The sequence below is a fragment of the Lissotriton helveticus genome, chromosome 5_1 (assembly GCF_964261635.1).
Source record: "Lissotriton helveticus chromosome 5_1, aLisHel1.1, whole genome shotgun sequence".
Taxonomy (NCBI): Eukaryota; Metazoa; Chordata; class Amphibia; order Caudata; family Salamandridae; genus Lissotriton; species Lissotriton helveticus.
The window spans coordinates 373,785,346-373,804,566 of NC_136065.1; the positions used below are offsets into that span (position 1 = coordinate 373,785,346).

General features: G+C 46.5%; 1 protein-coding gene across 1 annotated transcript; it reads left to right on the forward strand.

Moving 5' to 3' along the window:
• The first annotated feature begins 2,491 nt into the window (after positions 1 to 2,491).
• Positions 2,492 to 18,932, forward strand: LOC144752473 (uncharacterized). Its single transcript, XM_078640396.1, has 3 exons — positions 2,492 to 3,156; positions 3,431 to 4,248; positions 18,852 to 18,932. Exons 1-3 carry the CDS (start codon positions 2,736 to 2,738, stop codon positions 18,930 to 18,932), a joined length of 1,320 nt encoding a protein of 439 aa, XP_078496522.1. The 5' UTR covers positions 2,492 to 2,735.
• The last annotated feature ends 289 nt before the right edge of the window (positions 18,933 to 19,221 follow it).

Sequence of the window (19,221 nt, forward strand, 5' to 3'; positions counted from 1 at the left end):
AATGAATTGTTTTCAGGCTATCAAGAGAATAGATATATTATATTCATGGCCATGGCTGTAGCTCGCCTTTGTATATCATCGATGTGGCTAAAACCTGAGGCACCTACATATGAAATGTGGCGAGCAAAATTCTATAATATCTTTAATTTGGAGTTTAACCTTTATCGTGTCAAATCAATTAGGAAAAAGAGAAGAGGGTACAAAATCTGGCAGACTTTGATAGATTATTTGGATCATTAGTTATAATTATTTATGTCATTTAAGAATTTGAAGATGTTTTCTAGACTGTACATATCTGATGTTAAGACCACTTCATGAATCTCTATCTCTATGTACGTTGAATATTTGTTTTTTCTTTTTTTTGTATACATGACTTTGAACTGAATCAATAAAAAATAAAAAATAAAAAAAAGTAAGGTGCTGTGTCTTAGTCCTGTTTAATAAGGTATCCACTGCATGCGGAACCATCAGTGGCGGTGGGTCCATTGGGGGCGTTGGGGCGTTGCCCCCCCGCCCACACCTGCAGCTCCGGCCTCGGCGTTTCTGAACTGAAGTAAACTCTCAGTTTACTTAAGTTCAAAGACGCCGAGGGACAATGACACACAATGCCTGTCAGTCAGCATGATGCACGACCGCCGACCCCCTTCAAAGTCTGAAGTGGTGGGCGGTTCTGTGTCATGTTGACTGGCAGGCATATTCAGGGGCAGGCAGCAGCACAGGTGCGCATGAGTGGGGACGGAGGCACATTTTTCAGCCTAGCCCACGCATGCGCACTTGTGCCTGCGCATGCCCATAGAAGAGCGAAACCTCGCTCTCCTAATGGGCAGGCGGGCAGAAAGCAACCATGCCCTGTGTCAATCCTGGCGCTGCTCCAGCACCAGGATTGGCTGAGGACGGAGGGCGGGATTTCCGCTGCAGTGAAGGCGCCAAGGTCGGAAGGTCCCAGAAGATGACCGGCGTCCGGCGGTCAGGTAAGGTGTTTGAATGCTCACCTTTTCCTTAATGTAAGCAGAGGCCCGCCCTTTCTGACAACAACACTGCAGTGATTCATGCCAAAGGTTAATGGCAGGGAACCAGAGCTACAACGTAAAGGTGCTTGCTTGGCCTCCCCGACTGAGTGCCCCAACCGGCGCCTGCCTGGGGTGAGTTTTGAAGTTGCAGCAGCATTAGAAGCAGAAAGCTGAGTGCATGGGGGTAAGGTGTCCATGTGTCCCTCCTCCCTCACCTGCTCCTTTGTGGTGTTGCTGTTGCGAGGCAGGGTAGCGGGTCGGAATCTGATGTATCGTCGTATCGCCTCTTATGGCCCTCGTCGCTCAGCAGCACTCATCTCACATGTCAGTACATGATCATTCTTGTTTTGTGGGTAAATTGAGAACCAAAACTGTTTATGGCAGAACGTCTAGAACAGTGAGCTGAACGTTCCATACTGATGAACGGTGCTGCTCCGCTCCGGAGGTAATGATTTTTGAAATCAGGCGAGATACACTCAGCCTTCATCCTTTTGAGGCAGGGACAGTGTGAGTACCTTAATTTGGGTAACAGTGACATCTGATATGTATGTGCAGTGCAGCACTTAGAAACAGCAGAACCGTGGCATTCATTTAGCATTTTTTTTTAAATTGCTGTTATTCCCTTGCTCGGACTCTCTGGTCCCTCTAGGCCAGTACCCTCTTCACAAACCCATTGACAATATCTGGGCGTGGTAGTGGTCATTAAGGTAGTGAAGAACGTTTTTAAAATCTGGATGTTTCCGTTCACATTATTTTCAAGTGCAATAAACAGCACATAGGACACCGAGATCATTTATGTAGATAGAGTAATAAACAACTCGGATGTATAATTTATATAACCTGAAAGATTATTGTGATCTGGTGCAATATATTTTGGTTCCGATGTTTGTAATTTTTTTAACAAGCGCTCGCGAACATACTTCAAGTGAGAGATTGTGTTTTTATTAAAGGCAGCATCAATCTGTTGTTATAAGCATGCTGTTGAGAAGAATATTGGTCTCTATACCGATGGACCCAGTCTTTTGTTCTGTTCCAATAAACCAATGTTCCTTGAGCGCTTTTATCACCCAAGTATCAAGGCGCTTTAATAATGGATGCGCCAATTACGCAACCGAAATGTCAACCATTTCAGCCCTGGATGAACGATTAAGCAATCCTGCTGGGAGGAAACCTGTGATCTACAGGCTACCCGATGTAGGTAAAACGCATTTACCGATTTTAAAATACCGATCCGTACCGAATCGGTATTTCAAAATCGGAAAATGATATGTAGGAAATAATCATCGGAAAAATACCGAATCGGTAGCATTCGGTATCGAGAGTCGATACGTACCGATTCGCCAACTACCGAATCGGTATAGGCCGGGTCGGACAAGTCCGAATCGGAAAAAAAAAAATGCGGAACCAACCGATTCGGTAAACGCCGATTCGGAATAATAAATACGCCCCATGGGCCGAAAGGCCAATAGGAAGGCATTATACATTCCGAATCGGTATTTACCGAACACATTCGGAAAATACCGAATCGGAAAATACCGAATCGGAGAATGCCGTTTTGCCGAGCTGGTTGAGTGACACTGAAGACATCAGCCAATGAGCTGTAAGCACCCTCCCCCACAGGGTGTGGCAACCCAGGCAGGTGCAACTCATCAGAACATTCTGGAAAGCTGCATGAGTTGAGCAGACACAGAGAGAGCAGCATTGTGAGCAGGATCCCTGAGAGACATGGACACCAGCACAGAGAGCCAGAAGGCAGGGCGGAAGCGCAATCCTAAATTCAGCACCATGGAGCTACAAACTTTGGTGGAGGAGGTGGTGAGGGTGCACACCCAGCTATATGGCAGGCAGTCCCTGACTGTCCCGGAGAGCACCAAGAGGAGGCTGTGGCTCGACATCGGGGAGAAAGTCAATGCAGTTGGTGTCACCCACAGGAGCCTAGACGACCTCAAGAAGAGGTTTTATGACATCCGTGGCGTGACCAAGCGCAAACTGGCCGACCTGCACAAGCAGGCTGGACTCACTGGAGGAGGAACAAACCGTGCGCCACCCCTCACTCAGCTGGAGGAACTAGTGGCGACGACCATCGAGAGGGCCAGTGTCGTGGGCATTGGGGACCTGGATAGCTCATCCCGAGCTACAGCTACAGGTAAGAAGCATGCGCAACTTGACACACCATACCAGACACCTCCCCTACAGACCCAATGCACAGCCAAACCCCAGGCCAGTACAGCTAGCAACAGACATGAGCAATGCATCGTGCTAAATGTACTCAGCAAAAGTTACCAATAATGCCACAGCAGAAGCATGAGATAAATAACTGTAATACAGCATCAACGTGTTTGTAATGAGATGTGCAATGCTTTAATAGTTGTGACTGGAACACATTAGCACCCACTTGACAAATGCTTCTTTGTACCTAGGGGCACCATCAGGCGGGGGAGCAGCATCAGCTCCAGCACCAACAGCCAGTGCGGCAGTGGCAAGCACCAGTGCAGCAGCACAGGAGGAGGAGGACAACAGCTGTGCCCTGGCAAATGAGGAGGACACAGGACATTCCCTCACAACTCCACACTCCCCCCGACTGTCTCAGTCTCAGTCGCCCTCATTGGTATTCTCCCCGGACAACACACCACCACAGAGCCACCCTGCACCTGCCACTTCCCCGGCCCGGAGGAGAATAGTGGCTCCATTAGTCATCATGGAGGGGGCAGCGGGTCAGGCTCCTGCACAAGACCCCGTGACACCAGCGACACCAGAGCACACACAGCAGGGCAGCAGGATTCCACGTAGGCCACGTGCTACCAGCAGCCCAATACCAGCACCGGGAGGCAGCGTCTTCGCAGGGCTGGAGACCAGCATGGTCACAATTCAGAGGATGCAGGCGAAATCCATCCTGGCCTGCCATCGCCAGTTGCGCCTGCACAACCTGCAGATGGGTGAGATGACACAGGGCTTCAAGACCTTCGTTGACAGCAACAAGGACATAGCAACATCAATTGGCCGAATGACCACTGCCATCACCCAGCTCTGCACCAGGTTGGATGACCATGAGCTGAGTCGTCGCAGGGATGCAAGAGTCACGAACAGGTCACTCACCCGCCTTGCGGCTGCGACTGCCCAGTCATGCCAACGTGGGGCAAACATGGAGGCCAGCCTCACACAGTCCATGTCCGAGGTCACTAGGGGCATGGGCCGTATCACAACAGCCATGGAGACACTACTCATCTCCAACACCGCAGTGAATCCCGTCCTGGGCGAGGCTGGGGACAGCAGCAGCCGCAGCAGCCCGGCCAGCACTGCGTCAGAGCCGCGCCGGAGCACCAGACGCTCAGCTGAGGCTGCAGGGCATTCTGAAGGGGGTGAGGTTCATCCCAGTGGGCCTGCTAAGCGCAGCAAAAAATAGGACTGCCACTGCGGGTGAGGCAACCCGGACATTGGACATTCCTACCCCTTGTTGTTTAACTTTTCTTTTGTTGCACATCAGTGCAGTAACGTTGATGCAACATTATTAAATTTAATTTCTGAACACATACATTGACCTGTTTGTGCATCTGTACTCACTCAGAAATAGTTGTCTGTGATCTCCTGACGCCTGTATCTGCCGTCAGATGGTGCAGAGACTCCAGCAGGTAGTGGTAGTGGGACAGCATTGTCATCATCAGGGTCCTCGTAGTCGGATAACTCTACCTCAGTGCCTTTCCTGACTGCAAGGTTGTGCAACATTGCACACACAGCAATAATCTTGCAGCAGGTGATGGGGGTGTATTGTCTTGCACCTCCGCTCTTGTGCAGACATCTGAACCTGCTCTTCCAGATGCCAAAGGTCCTTTCCACTACGTTCCTCGTGCTTTTGTGTGCACGGTTGTACCTCCTTTGGCTGGGTGTTGAGGGGTTGAGGTAAGGTGTGAGAATGAACGAGCGTAGGGCATATGCACTGTCGCCTGGAAGGAGAAGGGGTAACATTACTCACATGCATACATGTATTACACACTGCTATTTTGGTAATGGGGGTCTGACACTGTGTCTTACCTAGGAGGTATCCTTCGCCAAATTCCCCTGCCATCAGCCGTGCATAAATCCCGCTACTCTGGAAGATATAGGAGTCATGGGTACTCCCCGGAAACTTTGCAACCAGGTCAGTGATCACACACTTGGCATTGCATATCACTTGCACATTTATGGTGTGCCGTGACTTCCGATTGCGGTATACGTATTCGGTGTCAGCAGGGGGGCAAATCGGTATGTGTGTGCCATCTATGCAGCCAATGATGTGGGGGAATCTTGCCATCTGATAGAATTCAGCTTTTGTCTGTGCCAGTTCTGCATGGGTGGAAGGGAAGGAGATGTAGTGGGCCATCCTCTGGATCATGGCATCAAGGAACTTGTGGAAGAACCTTGACAGGCTGCTCTGGGTCACCCCTCCTGCCACAGCAACTACACTTTGATAGCTGCCAGACGCCAGAAGATGTAGGCAGCATAGCACCTGCACCTGCACAGGGATTGCATGTGCCCTTGGGGTGGGGTGCTGCAACAGGGGTTGGAGGTCCCTGATGAGGTCTCTGATGGTGTCTGCCTCCAGCCTGTACCTCTGTAGGATCTCTGGATCTGTCAGCATGCACAGGGTCACCCTCTGCCTGTACACCTGCTCCTGTCTCAGCCATTCCCTCTCACCTTCCTGCTGTAGCCGTAGCCGTCTAGCTATGACATAGAAAGCTGCCATGTTGCAAGTAGAACTGCATTTTGGGTCTTTTTTTATAGGTTGCACCTGGTTACCACCTGATTCAAATCCATGGTAATTTCCGAGTCAGAAATACCGATTTTAGAGCAAAATCGGTATTTCTGTGCTTACCTACATCTCAATCTTAGGGTTTTCGCATGGAATCGGATTTTCACCGAATCGGAATATATACCAATTCGGCGATTTTACCGATTCGGAAAGTCACCGAGTCGGTCGGATTCCGAATCGGGAAAAAGTAGTAATCGGAATAAATCTCCGATTCGGTAGATTACCTAATCGGAGATTTTTTCCGATTCCTACATTTTTCCGATTCGGAATCCGACCGACTCGGTGATTTTCCGAATCGGTAAAATCTCCGATTTCGCAGGATTTCGGCCTCCTACATCCCGTTGTCTGTATTCCGATCGGTAACGGCCGAAAATACCGATTTTCGGCCGTTACCGACCGACCTACATCGGGCCCCAGATCTCTGCAGGGGGTGCATTAACCTAGAGAGCTAGCTGCAGGCTGTTCAGTTTACCCCTTGTCGTCCTGCAGTCCCGGAGTTGCTGTCACAAAGCGGTTCAGGCTGGTTCTGAGCACAGACTGCACAGACGGAAGATTCACGCAACTGCGTGTCAAAGACCAGGACACCCAAAATAGGAGATCCCCCCCCCCCCAACCTTCCATGCGGCGCCGGCTGGGCTAAAGTGCCCTCACACTGATGTTTGACTGATAGCGAGGCTCTGTTTCACCCCGGGTATTAAATGCGCATGTTTCCCAGGCCTGCTTTTGACACGTCTATTTTGCCTTGTAGATGTGCTTATTCATGCACTCTGGCCCTGTGCATCCGCCCCAGACTTGTCTCCCAAAACACCACCTGGCGTGCTGGCGAATTAGCTCCCTGACACAAATATTTGGCCTTTTAGCCTCATTTACAGTTTGTTGGATTTCTCGCTGTAATAGTATAGCTAGCTACTTTAAAATATTTTTTTCGGAACCTATTTTATTCACTGCGTCCTTTGTTTTTTATATGCAAGTGCAGCTTCAGTGTTTGTGTGTGTGGTGTATTCGCGTATAACCTTGCTGCTGGGCCCGCATTAATCTAAAAGAAAAACAATGGCTGAAAGTCAGAACAGATTTACATAGTCCCTGGCATTGAAGGGAACTGCTTTGCATTTGCTCCTGGTGACGTGACAGGATGCCCCCTCACTCGAAAGGAAGTTAGCAGGAGGCTTAAGTGGGCTACTGGGTGAGTGATGTGTGGGTGAGTGATGTGTGTGTGAGTGCTGGGTGAGCAGTGTGCCTGTGTGAGTCCAGGGTGAGTGATGCATGTGTGAGTGCAGGTTGACCAGTGTGCCTGTGTGAGTGCAGGTTGACCAGTGTGCCTGTGTGAGTGCAGGTTGAGCAGTGTGCCTGTGTGAGTCCAGGGTGAGTGATGTCGTTGTGAGTGCAGGTTGAGCAGTGATGTCTGTGTGAGTGCAGGGTGAGCAGTGTGCCTGTGTGAGTGCAGGGTGAGTGATGTCTGTGTGAGTGCAGGGTGAGCAGTGTGCCTATGTGAGTGCAGGGTGAGTGATGTCTGTGTGAGTGCAGGGTGAGCAGTGTGCCTGTGTGAGTGCAGGGTGAGTGATGTCTGTGTGATTGCAGGGTGAGCAGTGTGCCTGTGTGAGTCCAGGGTGAGTGAGGTCTGTGTGAGTGCAGGGTGAGCAGTGTGCCTGTGTGAGTCCAGGGTGTGTGATGTCTGTGTGAGTGCAGGTTGAGCAGTGTACCTGTGTGAGTCCAGAGTCAGTGATGTGGATGGGTGAATGCTGGTTTAGTAATGTGTCAGGGAAGGGTGAGTAATGGGTCTATGAGTGCAGGCTGACTGTGCCTATGTGAATGCAGGGAGATGTATCTGTGCAAGTGCAAAGAGACTTGTCTGGCTACTCCCAGAGATGTATTCGCCAAGCCAACTCTTTCTCAAATGTGCTTGTGAATGCACCATTTGCCCACTCTTTTTTCAAAATGTTCTCGTGGGAGAACCCCCCGAACCCGCCATGGGAGGTTCGGCCTCGCTTGCTGCACTCGCTCGTCACAGTGCAGTATTTACGCTTTCAAATGTCACCAGCCGCCATTGGGAACCATCACAATCAACGTATTATCCATCACCAGTCCAGCAGACTGTCGGATAGAAACAGCCGCTGCCGCTGTAGCTCACAAGCAACTCGGCAACGCTCTAGCTACCGGATCTAACGTTGATGAAAAATACGCGCATGGACGCTGCTTGTCCCCAAAAGATTGTGTCAACACTGACAACGCACATCCCTCTCTCTCGTGCACATACAACGTGAAAGGCTTGTTATAGTCTGGAGTACCCAACACAGGAGCAGAACACAATGCATCACGCAACTCAGAAAAACTTTTCTGACAATCGTCAGACCACGGAAGAGGATTCAGTGTATCTTTACAAGTCAAAGACAACAGAGGTTTCGCTAATAGAGAGAAATTTGGAATCCACTGTCTACAATACGACGTGATACCCAAGAAAGCACGCACTTCTCTCTGTGTGCTTGGTACAGTCATTTCCGCAATCGCTTGAATTCGTTCTGGGGTCAACCTTCTTCCCTCCTTTGACAAGAGATGACCTAAGTAGGTCACTTCTTGGCAACAATACTGCAACTTAGTAGGTGACACTTTATGATGCAAGTCCAACAAATGTTGCAACAAAGAAAGAGTAGCTTCTTTACAAGTTTTCTCATCATCAGCGGCCACTAACAGATCATCCACATACTGAATAAGAGCAGCACCAGCAGGCAACACAAGAGTATCAAGTTGAGTTTTCAAAGCCTAGCTATAAATAGAAGGACTTTCGCAATAGCCCTGGGGAGCTCTCTTAAACCGGAAGCTTCGGCCTCCTAAAGAGAAGCCAAAAATATCTCTACTTTCCTCTGCAATTGGAATGCTGAAGAAAGCATTCTTCAGATCTATAACCGAAAACCAGGCAGCTAAAGCAGGAATCAAAGTCAACAAAGCAGTAATATCCAGAACAACTGGAAACTGTGGCACGACAATCTTGTTAACCTCTCTAAGATCGATCACAAACCTATAAACAGGTGGCTGAGTAGAGTCAGTGAGCTTCAGGACAGGCAAAATGGGACTGTTACACACATTGCCTCTAGTTTCTTCAATCACATCTTTCTCAATCAAATCATAGATGATCGCTAAAAGCGCTCTTTCACCATCGCTAGAAATCCTATATTGGGGGATGCGCGGCAATTTAACATTCGCTTTAAGCGTTACAACGTAAGGTGGAATCTCCAAAAGACCCACATCATTAGGACCAGTTGCCCAAAGAGTATCAGGGAGAGAACGCAATTCCGGTGGAAGCCGATCTTTAGACAAATACATTGGAGAGATCACTTTCTTACCCAATGTAAGCTGTAATCCCGAAGGAGAACAACGTAATGTTGCATGCAACCTTTTCAACAAATCCAAACCCAACAAATTCTCACCACAACCTGTCGTTAAAATGAGGTGCTTCCAATTCACAAGGCCCTATAGAAAGAGACAAGGGACTAGAAACTGGATTACGAACTGGGGCACCAGAGAATCCTACTGAAACATTCGTTAAGCCAGACAAAGGTGCGCCAGGGAGTTTAGAGTGCATGATAGAACTCTTCGCTGCACCAGTATCCAAAAGAAAAGGCTCTACCACACCCGATGTGGCTACTGCAACATAAGGCCCACTCTGATCTACTGGAACCGACACTACTCCCTCTCTTTGTCTATGGCTGTCCTAGCAATCATTATAGTCAGCATTCTCACTTTCAACATAATAGTCATCAGCATAGTACTGAGGCGACCGACCAGATGTCATTTTCTGTTGATCAAAACAATTCATAGAATTTTGTGGGGGAAAGGAACGTTCGTTCTGAGGAAACGCACCATATCCTCTACCCCTTGACACTTGATGAAAACCACCACGACCTCTCGGGGCCGGTATACCACTCGCACGTTGTCGCAACACAGGGCACTCATTTGTATAATGACCTTCCTCCTTACAATACGCACACTGGTTCAAACCCAAGGGTGGTCTTGGAGGAAAATACCCAACGTTCTGTTGCGGTCTCTGAAATGGCGGAGGTTGCTGAAACTGTGGGCGTTGCTGTGATTCTTGCTGATTCGAGCGAGGCGGATACGCCTGCTGCAAAAGAACCTTCGTCTTTAAGTCTTTAGTCTTTTTCTCTACTCTATCTTTCTCGTCCTTATCCCTATTCTCATAGTACTGTGCAGTTGCCAATATCTGGGCCGACGAAGAAACAGCCCAAGAACTTTCAGAATCTTTCTACTTATTACATAGTTCAGGCAGTAAGTTAAAGACGAACTTATCTACGAACAATCTTTGCCCAACTTCCGTACTCATATCCTGACCACTATGATCTATAAATGTCTCTTCAAACCTAGTGAAGAAATCAGATACACTTTCGTCCTTCATCTGCTTGCAAGCTGCTAACTTGTCCCAATTTACTCGTAACGCTGGCATCATTATTTTCATAAGATCTATAATTCTGCCAGGTAGATCTGCCACTAAAGCCTCAGGTTTAGCACCACCAAGCTGTCTAGCGTCTGCAGCAGCAATATTGAGCCATGTGTCACCTAATTCAACTGCATGATCCTCATGACGAATTTTTGCCCACAGAGGTTGAGGCACTACATTATCCAACAGCATATCTATGTCGGCTAAATTCATGATGCATGCGTCAACTGTCTGGGACAATTCTTTGTAATAGCCAGCTGGATTTTTACGGGGATCAGGTAAAGACTGTTTAAGGGCCAAAACTTCTACTCTCTTCCATGGCACATGTACCCATACTCTTTGAAAATGTGCTGGTATAGCTGGGGGAACATTATTCGGACCAGCAGCTACCGCATCACGCCACACTGGAGGAACTTCTCTCATCGGATACTGTCTCACTTTCCTCCTAACTGCGGAATCAGGCTCAAACAGTCGCTGAGAAGGGAAATCGCTTCTTAACGCAAGTACCATCGCAACTGCATTCTCAATTCCGGGACCCACTATCGTCCCTTTCGCAAACTCAGACTGGACATTTAGCAATTCTACAGGGACTGAACCCAAATCATTATCTTCCCATTCCTCACGAAGGAAAGTACACATAACATCAAAAACTTACCTTTGTTTCGGTGCCTCCCACTGTTGGAAGACATCCATAACTGATTCTAAGTTATACCTCGAAACATTTGAAACCCATCTGCGAGCCAAGAGATCTAACACTGCCCGTTCTTCGGGACCAGGAAGCTGACTACGCATTTGTTTACGTGCAGAAACAGGGGTCATACTCAATGACTCAAAGAAAGGAGACAAAAGACCAGTAACAGTATCAGTCATTCGTTGTCGAGCAGAAGGAGAAGCTGTCATAAGGACAGGAGACAAAGTATTTTGAGGTGATAGAAGCGTAGGGTTAGTAGCAAGAGGAGTTGAAGGTACAGGAGAATAAGGCAAAGTAGTTCCAGACAAAACCGATAGCAAAGTTGGCGGCCCCAGAGGAGGCTGCGCCGTAGGAGGAAAAACCAGCTGAGGAGGAGCCGGTGGCTGAACAGCAACAGGAGGTTGTGCAACTGGAGGTTGCGGAGGTGCCGTAGCACTCTGTGCATAAGGGGGTGGTAATCTCAACAAATGTGACATCAAAGGATCCTTCTCAGGGTCCTTCGTTGCATTCTCAAGAAGAGATGGCAAAGCTGGATAACATTTATCAATAGCCATATTATGTTGCCTATCTGACACCTCAATTGCTTTATCTTCTTCGTTTAAACTGCCTAGCAGCTTGCATTATTGATACATCCTTTTCTCTTTTATCTCTTTTAGCTTGTTTAATTTCTCGTTGTCTGGCTTCTTTACGCCAAAGGCGAAAGGAGTCAAACATTGCCGGCCGGGCTTTCTTCTTAAATAGTTTAACTTCCAAATTATCTAGAATCTCTGTGTCATAGCTACCATGATGTGGCCATTTTAAAACACCGTCTTTCCTAGTGTATCGGACCCCTGCTTCATTGAATGTATTGGGGCCGACGCTGTGTTTAGAGTAGAGCTCATAAGTCGGAGTTCCAACTGGAGGTATCGTACATGAATCCTCCAATCGGGAATCCCTATTACAACCGCAACAAAATATTCTCCCAATTTTGCTAAAACCAGGCATCTTCGCTCACTAATCTAGCTTCAAACTTCAAGGGATTATCTACAACGATAGTCTCGCAAATATACGAGTCCCTCGGCTTTGGAAATTCCAATTTTCAAATCAAAACTAAGAACCAAACAAACTAAGAACCAAGAACTAAGGACTGGGAGCGACCCACTTATACTTAACTGAGGTATCAGTCATGCCACCAGAAGATCCGTCTATCGTCTCGCCATACAAAGCATCACAAATGGGTCCAAGACAGGGCGACAGTCAGGGCAGCAGTCCTTCATAGCCGTCAGGAAAGCGGGAAGCCTCGCAGAAAAGACCTTCAGTCCACATTCGACATGCCGGGTTGATGAAGTCGTGGCCGTCCTCCAGAATTTCCTCATGATCTTCAGGCTTGGACCGGTACCGCTGAAGTCGCCCCACGTTGGAAGCACCAACTGAAGAACCGGGTTATTGAAGACCCAGCGGCGCCAGGGGCACGCCCAAAGTCTTTGGGTCCACCTGTCTTAGAATACAGAGACACGGGACTCTTCTTGGTGGCGTCAAAGATCTAATTTATTGGCTGCAGCCAGTAACAGAAGTCCTAGAAGTCAACACGGTATGAGTTCTCAGGAGACTGCTTAATTTTACAAAGCAAATCATCCCTTTTTATGCCAAAAATCACATTCTAGACAAATACCTAACATTTACAAACTGTCCAATCACATGTATCCACACCCAAAGTATCGCATGACGGTAAAACCCACTTTTCAGTTAACCGGGCCATGATCAATCATTGGTCAAACCCAACATTCTTCTTAAGACAGGTTGAACGAACCCATAATAAAAAAGGGCACATCCCCATCGTAAATAGACCATAAAGAAAGGAGCAGAAACAGGTGTGAGTAGGATAAGGCATATTTGTGTGCAATAAAGTTTTACGATGTCCTGTGCTCTGATCCTTAATCTTGATCAGCTAAAGGGCAGGAACTGGTTTAACAAGGTCAGCTTCATGCAACAGGGTCAGTTCACTCAGGTCAAACAGGAGTCAGCACGAACTGGAGGTACATGTACTTAAAGGACTTGTTCAGCCACAGTCATCGGCCTATCTGAGGGCAACCACAAAATGGCTGCCATACACAAAATGGAACCCAAGGGTTCAGAACGAAATCCCTAAATACATAGTGAATCCATCAGTCTAACATGACGAAAACACTCATACTTGCCGCACTAACTAGTTACGGTTCGCTAATATCAAATTCATAACGAAACCATGACCTTTATGGAACGGGTTCAGAATTCACGGAACCTCAACTCACCGGAACAACGAAGTGTGAACAACGAAGAGGACTGAACAACGAAGGTCACAGCCACGATTGACGGAACAATGAAGGACGGAACCACTACTTTTCTGAACACCGGAGTTGCACGTCACTTCTCTCCGCCGTCAGTTCTCTCCGCCTACCTTCCCCTCATGTTCACTTGGATTGGGCTTTGTTGGAGTGTTACGTCACTCATCTCCGCCCAATCACAATTTAGTCTTTGTTGCTGGCCATACCTTAGGAAAGGAATTTCTGTAATCGTGTTGACATTGGCATCGTGAAATGCAAATGTCAGCCTTTACATCTCGTCTGCACCCTGGCTGGCGGTCTCAAAGGAGTTTTGGGAAGTAGTCTGGTTTTATCCTGCTTTATTGTACAACCTGGGAAAAGCGTCTTTTGGAATTCTCGAACATTCTAAGGTAGATCAATCAATTGAATGAATGTTTTATTTAATACGTAAATAATACTTTTTGATGTATTTGTTTTGTTTAATTGGAGGTTATACATTTGTATTTAAATTGATTTAAACACTTTTACTTCTAGGCACAGGATGTAGGTATGTTATTGGTAATGGTTTGTAAAGTAATTTAATACCTAGATTTTTGTTGTTTAGGAAGTCGTTATAAAATAAGTAGTGGTTAAGCATAGTTCGTTGTTTAACTTTCGTGGTTTAGGAAGTCGTGGTTCAGGCAGTAGTTGTTTAGTCACACAATCGGACCATGCCACTCGGGACCCAGTGACTAGCCCTCTCAGGACAATGACTGCACCAGTGGGGGCCGGGCGTTAATTGGGATCTTTTCCCACATGGGGTTCCCCAGAGAGGTAGTATCTGACCATGGTACCAATTTCATATCGAAGTATATGACATCCCTGTGGGAGGAGTGTGGTGTTACCTACAAGTTCACCACTCCTTACCACCCCCAAGGTAATGGGTTGGTGGAGAGATTCAACCAAACTCTAAATGGCATGATCAAGAGTTTAACGGAACCTATGAGGCGTAAGTGGGATGTCCTCTTCCCATTCCTTCTTTTTGCTTACAGGGAGATACCACAGAAGTCCTTATGGTTCAGTCCCTTTGAGCTGCTGTATGGGCACCCTGTGAGAGGACCTCTCAGTTTGGCAAAAGAAGGCTGATTGACAGCTCCCAGAAAAACGTCCCAGGATGTATTTAGCTAGCTGGCCTTCAGGAACCAAACTTCGAGCTTCAGGAAACTCGCTCAGCCAAACCTAGAAGGCCGCCAGGAGGAAATATAATGCTGGTATGACCAGAATGCCACTCTGGTAGAGTTTCAGCCTGGCCAGAAAGTGTAGATCATGGCCCCAGTAGAGCCTTGCATTCTTCAGGACAAGTGGACTGGGCCTTTTGAGGTGGTAGAGCGCAAAAGTGATGTCACCAATATGGTGAATTTGCAGACTCTCAGGAACCCTTTGAGGGTCCTCCATGGGAACTGCCTCAAGCCTCACTGAGAGGTCTGATGTGAGCATGCTCTTGGCGACCGATGATGGGGTGGAAGAGGAGAGTGAATCTCTCCCGGACCTCCTGTCTATCAAGGAGCATGATGGGTCAGTGGAAGGTATGAACCTCTCCCCTACACTGGCCCCAGACCAGCATGATGATAGTCGCCAGTTGTTGTAGCAGTTTGCTACCCTGTTCTTCCTGACCCCAGGTGTCACCCATTGGTATACCCATGATGTGGACACTGGGGACAGTCCTCCCGTGAAACACAACCTTTACAGGTTGACTGACAGGGTCAGAATCAGCATCAAAGAAGAGGTTTCTAAGATGTTGGCGTTAGGGGTGATAGAGCCCTCCAACAGTACTTGGGCCATCCGAGTGGTCTTGGTCCCAAAGGCTGCTGCACCCAGGGCCACTCCTGAACTTCGGTTCTCTGTGGACTACCGTGGGCTCAATGCCGTCACCAGGACTGACATGCACCCCATCCCCAGAGCTGATGAGCTCATAGATTGGTTGAGAGCTGCCAAGTTCCAAAGCATGTTTGATTTAACGTCTGGGTACTGGCAGATTGCATTAACTGATGTGGCCAAGGAGAGGTCTGCTTTCTCAACACCAGAGGGGCACTACCAGTTCTGGTGATGCCCTTTGGGTTGAAGAATGCCCCTGCCACCTTTCAGAGGTTGGTCAACCTAGTGTTAGCTGGACAGTTGGATTTCAGTGCCGCCTAATTGGATGTTCAGTTCCAGCTAGGAAGATCACTTGTGTCACCTCTGGGAAGTGTTGAAGGCTCTGCAGAGGCAGCCCTCATGATCAAGGCTAGTAAGTGCCACATCAGGCAGGGGTCTGTGGTGTTCTGGGGTCTCGGCCCCAATATTTATATCACATGTTCTCTTGTGGCAAAACATCTCTCAGCTCAATCTAAACCAGTTCTGTCCTCTCTGGTTCAGCTTGTTGGCAGGAGGTAGAGACAGCATTGTGCACAAGAGACACGGCATATCAGGCACAAGGAAAAACTCCTCCCACTACTCTAAATGCATCCCGGATCTATTAAGGCAGGGGGCACCCCCACCCCCAGTGGTTGTCTACAGTGAATGCACATCCGCAGCTCCTATCATTCCAAAACCAGATGTACATAGGATGACTAAACAAGAAAATGCCTACTTTCTAAAAGTTAATAGGTAAGAATGCCTACAAGGGATTTAATTTAAAGAAACCAAATAAGCACCAATTGCCTAGATAAATCTGTTGTCAAGCCCCTGGAGGTGACTGACTAGTGAACAATCAATACTCAAATTAACTCATTTAAATCGTGATGAATCTTCCAATGAACAATTTGAACACAGGCGTGCATTTTTCAACAAGTTAAACTTTTTAATATAAACAAACAAAAAGGGGTACAAACAATATAACAACACAAAATGTTCGAAGTAAATCAATGTTGTACAAAAGTTGTGACCTCAGGGTCAAATGTGTGAACAGCTATTCCAAAATGTTTTTGTAACAGGAAATGAAACTGAGACAACAGAAAAACAATTCTATGAAAACTGAATAACTGTGGAAATAAATAGATGAACTGGTCGACGTTTCGGTCTCTGTGGCATAAAAGTCCGTTAGACCTTTGAAGGAGCATGTGCACATGATTAAATAAAGAAAGAGCTCACAATTCAATGTAGGTAAAGAAGGAAATATACAAACCACTTTCAGGGAAGCAATATTTAAAGAGTAAAAAAGACTGACTCAGTCAGGGGCTATAGAGGGAGTAGAGGCAACAGAGAGGATGGGCCATGTAGTCATGGCACGGAAAGCAAGTGTGGACATAAGAATATGCATTGACTTAGTGAACAAAATGAATGTGTGCAAGTGAATGGATCACCGTTACTAAACATAACAGAAAAGATGTAAATAGTAATGGGGGATCTTCTACCCTTGACTTAGCATCTTCCTACATTCAGGCGTCATTGTATCATGTGTCCAGAAATCTGACAGCATTTGTAATTTGTAATAGGCGAGTAGTTAAGTAGAACATTACAACAGAGTGCAGCAAGCATTAACAAGAATACTTATGAATGGACTTTCCCTGATAGTAGAGAAATGCAAACTAAATAGAAGTGAGATAGACTAATAGTATTTTGTCTGTAGCTCAGTCAAAATTTACATTAGGCTTGCGCAATTCGTATAATTTTGGGTTACACTTGTTACGTGAAAGTATGCAGTTATGCCATGTCATTTAATTGTCACAATTTGTGGCAAAATTATAGCGTAGAAGGATGGAATTAAGATCAACAGCTAGAACACAAGTGGCTATTGTTTATGGTTTTGTGATTTTTGTGCTATTTGTTCAGCTCAAAATTCATCCTTGCATCAAATATTGACGCTAGGGAACATTTTGTTCTAAAATATATGATAGACTTACATTTTGCATAATTACGTGAAAGCAAATTTTATAAATTTATCCCATCAGCAGTGTCTCCCAGATGAAGGTATAAAACCAAAAAAGGAACTGGTGAAATTGATTCAAAAAAGGCCCACTCCAGAGAATAAAAAACAATTACTCAAATAACTAAGCATGGCTGAATTTTGTAAGAAATGAAAACAGAATGAAAAGAATGAGAAAGTTCCACAAGAAATTACCTGAGTTTAAGTGGGATAAAGGGTGCAGTAAAGAGTTAAAAAACATAAAAGATTCACAAGTGCTCCCATTTTACAATGTTTTGACCCGAAATAAATAATCAGCCCCAAAAACAGACACTAGCATGAAGGGGTTAGGTGCTACATTATTACAGGGAGAAGAAAAAGCAGAAGGTATCGTAACATTTAATTCAGGGCATTTAAAAGAGGTGGAATAGCAGTACTCTGTCATAGAAAAAGAAGCATTAGCAGTCTATTGCACTCCTCCCTCCTGATGTGATGTGCTTGTGTCCTCTGCTTATGATACTCTGACATACAGATGCTGCTGAATGCTCCAAACTGTCTGCATTTGAGCAGGCATCTCATCACTTCCCGGTTGCGTCTTCTCTCCTTCTCATCCAAGGATCTGGCTCAGGCTGGTGTGGAATCTGTGCTCTGTGTACTGTGGGTAAGATCACCCCCCTGTTGCCCCCTTACTACTGGTTTACAAGCAGTTTTCCTTTAACATTATGTTTGGTAGCTTGACTGATGTGGTTGGACAATCTCTTCTCAATGATGAATGGCGCGCAACTAACACACTGTTCATATATATGCCATTCTGAGGCAACTCTGTTTACTTCATATTGTGGAGTCAATTAACAGGCTGTGCTCAAGTTTAAAATTAGTTTACTCTTCATTTTTTCAATCATTCTAATATTTAGCATTAAGAACTGTATCCCTCTTCCCTTCCTTCCACCTTGCTTTTATGATACTCTCTCAGTACTCCGCATCAGCCCATCCCCCTCAGCCTCTGCTGCTCCCACACCTTTGCCTTAACCCTCTCTCATCCACTCTTTAATTCCTTCTCCTCCCTAATATCCTCATTCCCAGCCTTCTATATTTTTCTTTCCTCCCTCTTTACCCCCTCCCTTCCGTCTTGTATACCCCTTTGCTACTCTGTCCCTTCCCTCTCTTTCCCACTTACTCGCCCCTTGTCTTCTTCCCCTTCTCCATTCTCAGTTTTGTTCATTCATTGCCAGTCCACTGCCAGTATTTTACTGTTATTCAAATGTTTAATACAACACAAGGTTCACTCTCATTATTTTGTTAAATTGAATCTGCATACACAGACCTTTGTAATGCAGCCAATGCTATATGCAGAGACCCTCCATCCCATAACAGGGATCAAAGGTCAGTGTCAATTCTCTTGAAGATGGTACCTGGGATCGCATACGAGGCATTTAGCAGGATGTACAGTAACTTGGGTAATGTTTACATTTGAAAATGGCCACTCTCCCCAGCAGAGGTATTGGCAGGGCAGGCTGTCTTTTGGCATCAGTCCCACAAAAAGTTGAGGACAACTTTGAGGTTACATTTAAGGAAACCTTCTCTACCCCAAATAATGCTTAACGCCTTCTCTGGTGACTCTAGTGCCCACTGGCTTGAGCACTTTGTGCACCTTTCACTTATTTGTTTGATACTGGAATTGCCCCATTTGATCCTATATCCAAAGTAATCTCCAAATTCCAGTAGCAGACCTAACAATTCTGGGATAATGACTAATTGATCTTTTTCCATAAGGAAGGATGTCATGCATATGGAGTGAGAGTTACCCCGCTTGCCATTCCCCAGCTGAAAGCCATGGATCCTGGCCATGGATGACACTCAACAGGTCAGGGGCTCTATAGACCCGGCAAAGAGCAAAGGATAAAGGACGCATTCCTGTTTCATCCCCCTCCAAACTCATATGTACAAGGAAGGACATCATTTAGATACACCACTTACGTGGGTCTGCTGTAGGGATTCTGCACCTACATAGAACAATGCACAAAAAAACAGGACCTCGGTGTATAGGGGTGTACCAACCTTAGTACCCAAAATCCCAAAACCGACTAGCTATAGTGTCTCATTCGTTCTCCTCCAAAAATCCCGAAGCTACAAATGATTAGAC